The sequence below is a fragment of the Filicampus tigris genome, chromosome 14 (assembly GCF_054856515.1).
Source record: "Filicampus tigris isolate MCC_2025a chromosome 14, RoL_Ftig_1.0, whole genome shotgun sequence".
Classification (NCBI taxonomy): domain Eukaryota; kingdom Metazoa; phylum Chordata; class Actinopteri; order Syngnathiformes; family Syngnathidae; genus Filicampus; species Filicampus tigris.
The window spans coordinates 24,025,213-24,037,500 of NC_141230.1; the positions used below are offsets into that span (position 1 = coordinate 24,025,213).

General features: G+C 49.6%; 2 protein-coding genes across 2 annotated transcripts in view; both read left to right on the top strand.

The window, feature by feature from the left end:
- LOC147136956 (titin-like) overlaps nt 1-9,963 on the top strand; it is a gene marked incomplete at its 5' end in the record, with an annotated part of 64,480 nt that extends 54,517 nt beyond the window's left edge. The window contains 3 exons of the mRNA XM_086052163.1: nt 74-6,121; nt 6,564-6,866; nt 8,703-9,963. Of these exons, the coding sequence (XP_085908289.1) occupies nt 74-6,121; nt 6,564-6,866; nt 8,703-8,995 (6,644 nt within the window). The remainder of the gene's footprint in view (nt 1-73; nt 6,122-6,563; nt 6,867-8,702) is intronic.
- Nucleotides 9,964-11,990: 2,027 nt separating this feature from the next.
- mylkb (myosin light chain kinase b) overlaps nt 11,991-12,288 on the top strand; it is a 22,183-nt gene continuing 21,885 nt past the window's right edge. The window contains exons 1-2 of the mRNA XM_086051653.1: nt 11,991-12,095; nt 12,251-12,288. The exon at nt 12,251-12,288 is cut by the window's right edge and continues 42 nt beyond it. Of these exons, the coding sequence (XP_085907779.1) occupies nt 12,022-12,095; nt 12,251-12,288 (112 nt within the window). The 5' untranslated portion in view covers nt 11,991-12,021. The remainder of the gene's footprint in view (nt 12,096-12,250) is intronic.

Sequence of the window (12,288 nt, forward strand, 5' to 3'; positions counted from 1 at the left end):
ACTATCGGGAATGATCCTTTCAATGGTGTTTGTTTGGAGACTGAGCGATGCTTTGTGGTCTTTTTAATTCCAGTTCCTGCCAAGATTCACCTGCCAAAGGAGCTCCAAGGAATGGGAGCAGTCCACGCTGTTCGGGGTGAGCACATAACCATCAAGATCCCCATCTCCGGGAAGCCCGAACCAGCAATTACCTGGCAGAAGGGTCAGGAGATCCTCTCCAACTCTCCTCATTACCAGATCATCACCACTCGCTCTTTCACATCACTGGTCTTCCAGAAGGGAGTACAGCAGAAGGACACGGGCTACTATAGCATCACTGCCAAAAACAGGTTCGGAATGGACAAACAAACCATCGAGGTGAACATAGCTGACATTCCTGAAGCTCCCAAAGGTCTGGTGGTCAGCAACATCTCCCGAGACTCCATTACACTGACCTGGGAGCCCCCTGCCAGTGATGGCGGAAGTGACATCATCAGTTATGTTGTGGAGAAATGTCCCACCACTGCGGACAGGTGGATTCGCGCTGGACAGACTACTGACTGCAGCATTACCATTCTCAACATCTTTGGCAAGGCAAAATATCAGTTCCGCGTTATTGCAGAGAACCAATTTGGCCTGAGTCCTCCTTCTGCACCAACGGAACCCATCACCACAAAGGAGGACAAGTCTGTGATCAGGAACTATGATGAGGAAGTGGATGAGACCAGAGGGATCACCAAAGAAGAGGCTCAGTCCTTCAAGATCAAGGAGCTGTATTCCAAGTACACTATTTCTGAGGAGTTGGCTCGTTGTCAATTTGGAGTGGTCCACCGTTGTGTGGAGATCGCAACAAAGAAGACCTTCATGGCCAAGTTCATCAAGGTCAAAGGAACAGACCGTGAATTGGTTCTCAGGGAAATTGAGGCCCTGAATGTTGCAAGGCATAAGAACGTTATCTACCTGCATGAATACTTTGAAAGTATGGAGGAGATTGTCCTCATCTTTGAGTTTATTTCTGGATTTGACATCTTTGAGCGCCTTGGAACAAGCAGCTTTGAGCTCACGGAGCAGGAGATTGTCCTCTATCTTAGACAGGTCTGCTCAGCGCTCAAGTTTTTGCATAGCAACAACTTTGGCCACTTTGATATCCGCCCAGACAACATTGTCTACATCACAAGGAAAAGCAGTCTTGTCAAGATCATCGACATGGGTCAGGCTCGATTGTTGGTACCAGGTGAAAACATTAGAATGCTCTTCTCTGCACCAGAGTATTGCGCCCCTGAGGTCCACCGACATGACTTGGTCACAACAGCCACTGATATGTGGTCTGTGGGTGTGCTGGCCTATGTGCTGCTGAGTGGTCTCAATCCATTTGCCGCAGAATCCATGACACAAATGATTGAGAACATCTCCGCCTGTGAGTATGTCTTTGACAGTGACGCATTTAGGGACACCAGTTTAGAGGCTATGGACTTTGTGGACAGACTTCTCATCAAGGACAGGAAGCTCCGTATGACTGCTCATGAGGCATTGGAGCACCCTTGGCTGAAGATGAAGATCGAGCACGTCAGCAGCAAGGTCATCCGAACACTAAGACACAGAAGGTACTACCACTCTGTGGTAAAGAGGACCGATACGATCGTCTCAGCTGCTCGTGTTGCCTACGGTGGCGCCTTCAAGAACCAGAGAGGATTGACTGTAGGCAAAGTGAAGATCGGGACCGAGTACCAAGGTCTACGTGCCGGCCCAGTCATGCATGCCTCTGCTGAGGAAGGTGGTCATGTTAGGTTCACTTGTAGCATTGCTAGCTTTGACCAAAGTACACAGGTGACATGGTACTTTGGCAGCCGCCAGTTACACTCAAGCTCCAAGTACGAGATCACGTACAATAAGGGTTTCGCCAGCATATATGTGAAGGACATTGAAGAGAGTGACGATGGTGTCTACAGGTGCAAGGTGTTGAGCGATGACGGTGAAGATAGCACGTATGGTGAACTCTTTGTTGAGACAGTGAGAAGTATCAGGGAGCACTATGTCAGTCGCTCCATCAAGAAACTGAGAAGGAGGGTTGACAAAACCAAAATCCTGTACAGGCCACCGGAGTTCACGCTGCCACTGTACAATCGTACCGCCTACATTGGTGAAGATGTGCGCTTTGGCGTCACCATTACCGTGCACCCCGATCCTCGTGTTGGGTGGTTGAAGAACGGAGAAGCAATCAAACCCGGAGATGATGACACCAAGTACACTTTCCTGAGTGACAAGGGTCTGTACCAGCTGATTATCCACAACCTTGACATGAGCGACGATGCTGAATACACTGTCATGGCCCACAACAAGTATGGGGAAGACAGCTGCAAAGCCCGTCTCACCGTGACACCACACCCCGTGACAGAGGAAACTATGAAGCCCACGTTCAAGCGTCTGCTGACCAATGTTGAATGCACAGAAGGGGACAGCGTCCGCTTTGATATCAGAGTGTCTGGAATCCCAACTCCTTCCCTAAAATGGGAGAAGGATGGCCATTCTCTCCAGCTGGGTCCAAAGATAATTGTCATCCAAGAGGATACTGACCACCATGTCCTGTGCATCAGGGAGACACTGCTTGAGGACTCTGGTATCTATAAAGTGACCGCAACTAACTGTGCTGGCGCTGTGAGTTGCCAGGCAACCCTGAACGTGGACCGCCTCACATACACCAGAAGAGAGTACAAGAGCGAGGAGGAGAAAAGCAGACACGTCCAGAAGCAGATTGAAAAGACTAATAAGATGGCTCAGAAGATTGCCGCCACAGAGGAGATCATTCCTCTGAATCCAACAGCACAAGAGGCTTTGAAATTTGCTGCGGAGATGTACAAGCCTGCCGTCAGCACCAAGAACGTTGAGGGCGAGTTTGACATCACGGTGGTGAAATCGGCAACCAAGAAACTAGAAGAAGAGCGAAGGATTTTCATGCCATATGAGATTCCCGAACCTTTAGTCCATGACCGCCGAGCTCTGGATGAGGACAAAGTTATTAAGCAATTTGTCGCACTCTCTGACATGAAGTGGTACCGCAAATTGAGAGACCAGTATTTGGTTTCAGAGAGAATGGAAAGGTTTGTGCAAAAGCGACAAAGGCGAATTCGTCTGTCCAGGTGGGAACAGTTCTACGTCATGCCGCTCCCCAGGATCACCGACCAGTATAGGCCAAGATGGCGAATTCCAAAAATGACTTTAGACGACCTGGAAATTGTCAGACCTGCCCGCCGCTCACCATCTCCCGAGTCTGAGATATCGTTCAGATCCAGGAGACGATCTTTAGGTGATTTGAGTGACGAGGAGATGCTGATGACCGCTGAGGACTATCTGTCCTCCAGGAGGACCGAGCAGGAGAAGACGATGCTGGAGGATGAACTGGAGCTTGGCTTCTCTGCCTCCCCTGCGGTCAGTCCGGTTCGCATTGAACGACGTGCGGTGCAGCGTGAAGAGAGGTCTCAGGAGCTACGTCAGGAAGCTGAGGAGGTTGCAGGGACAAAGACAAAGCGTACTGTTTCTCAGTTCATGAGAAGGAGGCGCTCGCTGTCCCCTACGTACATTGAGCTGATGCGTCCAGTCTCCGAGTTAATCCGACCAGCTCGCACGAGGCTGGCAGCTGAGGTGGAGACCGAGCTTGTAGAGAGGAGATCTCCAACGCCAGAGAGAACCCGTCCTCGGTCTCCGAGCCCCGTAAGGTCTGTTGAGAGGTCCTCCCGTTCCTCATCTCGGTTTGAGCGCTCTGCCCGCTTTGACATCATGTCCCGCTATGAGGCCAGAAAGGCAGCTCTGAAGTCTGAGAGGTCATATCAGGTGGTTAGTCAGTCACCATTCAGCCTGGATCACGGGCCCCGCATAACCGTCAGGATGCGCTCTCACCGTGTGCCGCTCGGCCAGGACACCAAATTCACTCTGAACATCCAAGCCAAGCCGGAGGCCCAGGTCAAGTGGTTCCACAACGGAAATGAAATCTGTGAAACCAGCAGTAAATACATCTTTAGCAACATGAGTGGAGTTTTGACCATCACCATCCTGGACTGCCAGGAGGAGGACAGTGGCACATACCGCTGCTTCTGCTCCAACGCCAGAGGAGAAGCCTCAGATTACGCCACCCTGGATGTGGCAGGCGGTGCCTATACCACTTTCTCTTCTCGGCGCAAGGATGAGGAAGTTCCGAAATCGTTTGTGCCTGAAATGACTCGACTTGATCACTACCATTCGTCACGCTTCAAAACTGGTTATGAATCCCAAAGCCACTTTGAAGTGGAAGAAAGCAAGACTAAGTTATCGGAGACACACGAAGACATCACTCGGGAAAGGTATGGGGCATCTTCCGAGAGGTTCTCATCTGCTGAGCGCTACGGCTCATCCATCAAGTACGCTTCAACAGAATACTTGTCATCTGCCTCCTCCTACTCTTCTGATAAGTTTGCTTTTACTGAAAAACAAACTACAGCTGAAACGAAGTCAAAGTATGCCGCTGCAGCCGAGCAGCTTTCTGCCCAAAAAGTGAAGCCGTCCGGAGCCAGATTCCTCACTAAGCCCCAGTCTCTGACCGTTGCTGAGGGCGAGACAGCCCGGTTCTCCTGTGACATTGATGGAGTGCCTGCGCCCTTTGCGATCTGGGTGCACAAGGGGGAAACCATTGTCTCCTCTCATCGTGTTAAAGTCACCACCACACAGTACAAGTCCAACCTGGAGGTTTCTTCCGTTACATCCTCTGATGAGGGCAATTATACAGTCATTGTAGAGAACTTGGCGGGGCGCCAGGAGGCTCATTTCACTTTGGCCATCCGCAGGCCCGCTTCCGAAGCGGTCAAGGGCATCAAGTCCCCAGAACCTAGTGTAAAGTCACCGCAGCCCTCAGTCACATCACCACCGCGGTCTGTGACTTCCCCTGTTCCCAGTGTGAAGTCACCAGTGCCGAGCGTCAAGTCCCCTGAACCTAGTGTGAAGTCACCAGCAGCTAGCGTCAGGTCCCCTGAACCTAGTATGAAAGCACCAAGTGTCAAGCCTCCTGAGCCAGGTGTGAAGTACCCCGAGACCTTGGTTCAATCATCAGCACCCAGTGTGAAGACACCAGAACCCAGCGTCAAGTCCCCTGAGCCCTCGATGAAGTCACCAATACCCAGTGTAAAGTCACCAGTACCAGGTATGAAGTCACCAACTCCTGCTGGGAAGACACCAAGTCTTAAGTCATCGGTTCCTGGTATCAAATCCCCTGAACTCGAGGGAATTAAGTCTCCCAGGGATATAAAATCTCCTGAACGAGGACCTAAGTCACTGCCACCAATCAAGTCGCCTGAAGACGAAGAACCTAAAACACCCCGGGGCACCAAATCACCTGAACCTGCAGAAATTAAGACACCTAAAGGCATCAAGTCCCCAGAACCTGCTGGGAAGACACCAAGTGTTAAGTCATCAGTTCCTTGTATCAAATCCCCTGAACCCGAGGGAATTAAGTCTCCCAGGGATATAAAATCTCCTGAACCAGGACCTAAGTCACCGCCACCAATCAAGTCGCCTGAAGCCGAAGAACCTAAAACATCCCGGGGCACCAAATCACCTGAACCTGCAGAAATTAAAACACCTAAAGGCATCAAGTCCCCAGAACCTGCTGGCATCAAAACACCAAGAGGTATCAAGTCTCCAGAACCATCTGGCATCAAGTCACCAAGAGCTGTGAAGTCCCCTGAACCCGAGGCAGCCAAATCCCCGACCAGAATGAAGTCTCCACCTCCTGCGCTGTCCCCCAAGAGGGTCCTGTCACCACCAGCTATCGAATCTCCAACCCCCAAGCCACCCAAAATCGTGAGTCAGCTGGCGGCGGTGGCCAATGAAGATTCAGTGAAGATGTCTTGCGTTTGCGAAAGCAGCGTCAAGCACGTCTCATGGTTTTGCAACGGTAGACAGCTTTCCAAGAGCAGCCGCTTTAAGATGCAGTACTCAGAGGGTTCTTGCAGTCTCTTGATCCACGACCTGACCGACAGTGACCAGGGAGAGTACACCTGCGAGATGACAACAGAGGGAGGCATCTCAAAGTCCTCCTTCTCCTTCACTGGACAGGTTTACCAGTCCATTCGCAAGAAGATAACCGCTTACCATGAAAAGCAACTTGCACTCAAAGGTGAGGAACAACGCAATCCTTTGAGTTTATTACTCAGCACGATATTTTGATGTTTTCGTTAATGCTTCTTGGTTCACGGTTCACCGATCTACACCACATCTACAACATAGTTCCGAGACACCAAATTCCGCCACATGGCATCAAAGCACAACTTTTATGTTGTATCTCAGGACATTTCATAGAGAACACAAAAAAGTTTTATAACAAATAACGGATGATGCATGAAAGCGAATAATAAATTGGCCAGGAAACTCTGTCACCGCCATTTGCTTTTGTCTTTCATTAGAAAAAAAAATTGATCAAAATCTCATTTTTTGAAAATGTTTTAACTAAAATGTTAGACATTTTATTGGAAGACCAAATGGCCCAGTCCTATTCTGGAATCTCTTGTCAGCCACTCTGGATGTTAAGAGGTACGCTTGTCCTTGTGGACTTCCATCAGGCTCCACCATGACGAGCTTCAAGGAGTTGTCCTCGTCCAGCTCCTCCATGGCCGTGAAGCGAGAAACTCGCACCGTGGAAGAGTCGTCGTCCTCTTTCTCGTCATCCTCATCCTCCGCCCAGCGAGCCATGATGTCCTCCATGATGGGCTCGAGATCCTTTGGCAGCGTGGAGGGCGAAATGAAGTTTGAGACCACTTCCATGTCCAGTGTGTCCTCCATGGCTTCCGAGTCGTACGCCATGAGCTCCAGCAGCGTCTCGGGAATGAGCTTGCAGCTGACCGGATCCTCCTTCGGGGCCATCGGTAGGACTGCCGATCCCGCGCCGGCTCGTTTGCAATCATAACACAAACTTTATTTGCACAGTGAACCCCTGTTGGTCATAGGGAACGTGTTCCACACCCACCCGCCAAAGCTGAAAATGTGCGATATAGTATGGTATGGTGGCAGTGACTTAGGTCAAGGTCAAGGTCAAAGTGAACTTTATTATCCCCAAGGAGCAATTCCTTTTACAGCCAGCAGTCAAGATAAAGAGACATCAATAATCCACTCACACACAAATCATATGCAAAGTGTACAGTGTTATGCCATACTATAAAACACTTGACAAGAAGCGGCAGTTCAGCAGAGAGGGAACAAAAGAGGCTTGGAGCTGTTTCGTGCTACGCCTCGCTGAAGTTGACGCTCTAACTGATCCTAAAACAAAGACAGTTACACCTTGTGCATTTCAATGAACCGCAATGCTTTGCCTTTCGATGCATACGCGCTTGGACTTGGTTTTAGCCCCGCCTCTCAAAAATCCATCCGCTCATATGTTGAAAAAGAGACGCTACAGCTCACCAATTCACTGCAAAATTATTCTCAGACTTTTCAGCAGTGCAAACATTGTTCATGTATTTCCAAACAAACCATGGAAATGACTTTGCAGGCCCTTGATTCCACACCGCAGTTCTTGCATGATCAGTTTGACTCGTGCCGACAGGCCTGTTGTGGTACTAGCCTGAGGGCGGCACCCTAACATAGGACTTGCCCGTATACAGTATATTCTGCGAAAACCCATAAATGGAAGGGCTGCAGCCCAGTCGATCGAGCGGGTCATCCGGTAACCCAAGGGTGGGCGCTTTGTTTCCAGGCTCCGACTGCGCACTGTCCAAGTGTCCTTAGGCAAGACACGGAACCCTAAATTGCCTCAAGGTCAGCACTAGAAATGGGAAAACTCTTGTCGATTGTCATAGCAATGAGAACGGAAAAATCTGCTCAAAATCTTTGCTCTTTTGGGTGCACGACAGATGAACTGTGATGTAGCGGGGCTGCACTCGAATACAATATTTCCAACAATGTCAGGGTTGTACTCTCTTTTGTGACACAGTCGAAGTCAGGGGTGTCCAAACTGTTCCATTTGAGGTAGGGCCACATACAGAAAAACAGAAGCGGCTAAAGGCCACTTTAAGATTCTTTGGCCTGAATTGATTCAACACACTCAAAAGCAATTAGATAATGTTGATATTTTCTTGATAAACTGCGACGTAACAGCTTTCAGTTCATGGCGACGAGGCGAGGAGTGAAGGAAGTTTCAAGATTTGGGGGTGGCCAATGGCCCTTTATCCAACCAGACTAGATTCACAGCAGCACCGAACAGCAGCCGAATCCCATCTCTACATTCGGAACCAAAGAAGAGCAAAGTGGAGGAAGCTGACCATTCTTCAAACGGTCTCACTAATGTGCTATCTTCATAAATTGGACCTTGACTCGGAGCAGAGAGTGGAAAAAGCTGTTTTTGCTTCCAAAATGCAATTATTTTTATTCGCTACAGTGAAAAGAGAAGAGACAGAGAAATTGTCATCTTGTTTTGGTTGTAAATTGTTTATTTGTATCTTTGCATTTAGAAAAGCTCTTCACTACATATGTAAACCAATTTCTTTGCAGTAGTGGCATCTATTTTTTTTACATCCTCCCTTGACTTTATTTTTATTAACAAACCCTGCGGGCTGCGCCAAATTTTTTTAGTACGGGTTGCGCCGTGGGCCCCTGTGACATAGTTTGGAGTTCCCTGGTCAAAATGCTTTCGACGTCATCAGTGACATGCTCCAATATATGGACGTGTGTGCGTGCGTGTGCGTGCGTGTGTGTGCGCGCTTCAGGTTCGGCTCCCAGAATCGAGGCGGTGCCCGAGGACATCAGCATCGAGGCCGGCAAAGTCCTAACGGTGGCCTGCGCCTTCTCGGGCGACGCCACCCACGTGGAGTGGTCCCGCGGCGGCCGAAAGATCCGGTTGTCGCCGGGCGGCCGCTTCCATATCGAGACCAGCGAGGACCTGACCACCCTCATCATCGCCGGCGTTTGCAAGGAAGATGCCGGAACATACACCCTCAAACTGTCTAACGAGCTGGGATGTGACATGGCCACCGTTCATATCAGCGTTCGATCTGTGTAAAAAAAAGAGAAAGAAAGAAATCAGCAAATGACATTCGAAGCGTCCCCCTTTCCCACCCCCTCCCCCCATCTTTTTATTTATGATTCGACTCGACTTGTAAATATGAACTCTTTTTGTACCAAACGTGACAAACTCAAGTATCGCCACTTGTTTTCCAATGTGATGACACTTTTGCAGTGACATGTACATAATGTATATAGCCGGATGTGACGGTTATGAGGAATGTATGCATCGTTATTTATGACAATGAATATGAAGTGAACCAAGGAAACCAAAATAGGCTTTAACAGGAGAAAGTTCCGCCCGGAACGAATACCCCGCTAAAGGCAGAAACTCCAAACCATGTGCCTCAACGTTACGTTGACGTCTAAGATTGCCTCAGCAGGTAGAGCGTCTCCCTGTTGAAGTTTACTCAACACTAGACTGTAAAAAAAACACCAAAAAAACAGCCCACGAGCGCGAGGACCCGAGCGCTGTTTGCGTCAACCCTCACGTAAGCAGCGCGAACGGCCCTCGCGCCGCGACGGATGATGTCGAACCGCCGTTTTTTTCGATGACACGCTCACAGTGCGAGCGGCCTGCACTCCCTGAGCACGTTTTGAGTTGGTTGTTCGGTTTGTTTTGGGCGTCCAACCTTTGGCCCGCGGGCGCCGCCCCCCTCGCGGGGGCCTCGAGCCGCACCGGTTGCCAAAGGTGGCGCTCCCCCTGGAGGCCTGCAGTGTGCTTGCGTGTTAGTGTGTAGAGCAGCGCCTGGCCGGCCGGCCGTCCGTCCGCATGCCATCGTGCGCGGCGGCCCCGGGGGGCTCCCCGTGACTGCATGGGGGCCCTCGTTCGCGGGGGTCACTCTCACCCGCGGGGAGACCCTCGTTCTCTCGACTTTGGCGTTTGTTTGGTTTTTAATTTCCGCAGCCTCCTGGAGTTTTTCTTCATTATTGATTGAATAAAGCGTGATTACCAGCACAGCAGAACAGCTGGTGTGTGTGTGTGTGATTCTTTAGCGCCTGTTGGGCTCATTTTCATGTACAGTAAAATGTCACTCCCTTGTGGGTGAAACAGAAGCATGCTAGTCAATAAGGTTCCCAATATTCACGGCACTCCTTTTTGAACCACTATAGCAACACCTTTCGAAAGGTCATATATTGGGAGAGAGCAAGAGCAAAAAATATCCAACCATTGGTAACGCAGTGTACTGGGTGCTGTGTTTACCGGAAAACAATCCCCATTTTTCCAAACAGTCTTCATCTGACAATGTATGTCAAGAAGACTGGCCAGAGATGTATCTCTGGAACCTACAGCCGTCGCTTTCTGTCTACACCAAAAATAAAGCGGAACCGCAGCAAAGTCCGGGTAGAATTGGACAAAGAGCACCTGCAACCTGCCAACCTTGTTTTTTTGTCTGAAAATGTCTCCCACACCGAACCGGCCATGCTTGAAGTCCTATTTTCAAAAAAGTTATTGAATTTTGAAGACATAACGTCAAGACCAAGAAATCAATCCACTCGTTTCGTGGCAGTCCGATGCAAATGTCATCTGAACAAGAAGACAAGAAGTTTTGTAAAACTTGCATGGGGAAAAAAAAATCATGAACCGTGAGGACTTGCATTTATGAAAAACAAAAGTCACCTGTGACCGCAAAGGCTAAACTCGACCAATTAGTGCTCAAACGTTGTAGCATCCCACCTGCATTTAAAACGTAGCATAAATGTGTCAAATATCGCGCCGAATTTGTAGCTTCCTTTCAATGGGTATTCAAACATCAGAAGACGACAACTCTGAAAAAGGAAAAAACATTCCGTCATCTGAGCTTGAATGAAACACTTGAGTTGACATCATGACCAGGCCAATCAATGATTGCATGTTTCCACGTACTCGCTGCAATGTGTTCACGTAAAAAAATGGAAAAACACTCAAGTGTGTTCTTCGTGACTTGAATGAAAAGGCCCAAATGATAGCTTTTGATTTTATTGCTGCGGTGCCGCTTGGCTTCTGTCCTGCCCAAACGGCGGCATATTCGCCAGTTGTCAGTCAACAATATTGTTTTGCCAATATTGAGAGCCGTGGAGACCGGCAGCCAGCGCCGGGAGACGACGTCAGGCGGGAGCCACGCTCGGCCACCGACTGTCGGCGAAAGTCGACCAAAGCGAGCGCATTGCTCATCGTCCAGCTTCGCAGGAACTCGGGTCACAACGAGATTTTCCATCGCCTCTTTCTCCGTCTGGAGGGGACCCCGCAGTCGTGCTTCCTTCTTTGACCAATTCCAGAAATATTTCCATTTGTTGGTCCCCCCAAACATACTGTACTTGATGGCCCGTCGCTGTTTTGCCAAATTTCAGTATGCGCGCGTGACGTGGTGTCCACTCCTGTCCTTTGCAAAACCTGTTTCCGGAGCCCAAAAAATGCACATGTAAAATTGAGGCCTTTCTCCAAAATGCAAGCCTTTCCATTCAGGTTTATTTTGGCAAATCTTGAAACTTGGAATAAAACTAGGTGGCGCCGATAGTGCAAATGGGGGGCGTCCCACTCAAATCCACTTCCTGCAGAACGCTGAAGACATCATCAGCTTCAGAGGAGCAACCAGGCCAGTTGCACAATTTCCATGCGTTGCCCCTCAAACTTCAAGTCCAGAACGACCCCAAGTCCCCATTCGACTCATGAGGCGCTCTTCTTCACCATACAATCGCAATGAAGCGTGAACTTTGGATTCCACTCCAGAAGCTTCATTCCCAGGTCAACTTGTTGCCGCTGCCTTGAAGTGCGCTTCAGTTTGAGGTCACGATCACTGGCTGGACAGAGGGTCCAGCCCTTACCCTAACCCTAACCCTTACCCTAACCCTAACCCTAGGGCCTCGGAAAGAGCAAAATGAACAGTTCCGTCTATCGCAGCAAATTGCCCAGGCCCTGAAGGATGAATGAACGTGTTTAATGTCTACTGTATTATTCGTTCTGCTGGCTCTTTTTCCGACACTCCTTCATCGCGCCTTGCTTGGCTTGCTGCCACTGGAAACTCCGGAGTGATCTGCGAACTGATGGCGGAAGTGACGCAACAGCATGGCACCTGCCTCCTGCCGCCGTGCGCGTTCGAGCTCCGAGGAGGACAGCGGTGAGTCGTACCTCGTTGATAGTCCCGAGAAATGCACGCATCCCTAATTGGCTCTGCTGCGCTCCAATAGTTCCGTTACCGTAATCATTGTGATCGTTGTCGACTGAAACTTTTTCCCCGTTCAATGGATTGTCAAATGCTCGCGTGTTGCTCAGATGTCTATCGGAGACTCGATGCAAGTTCACCATCGCAA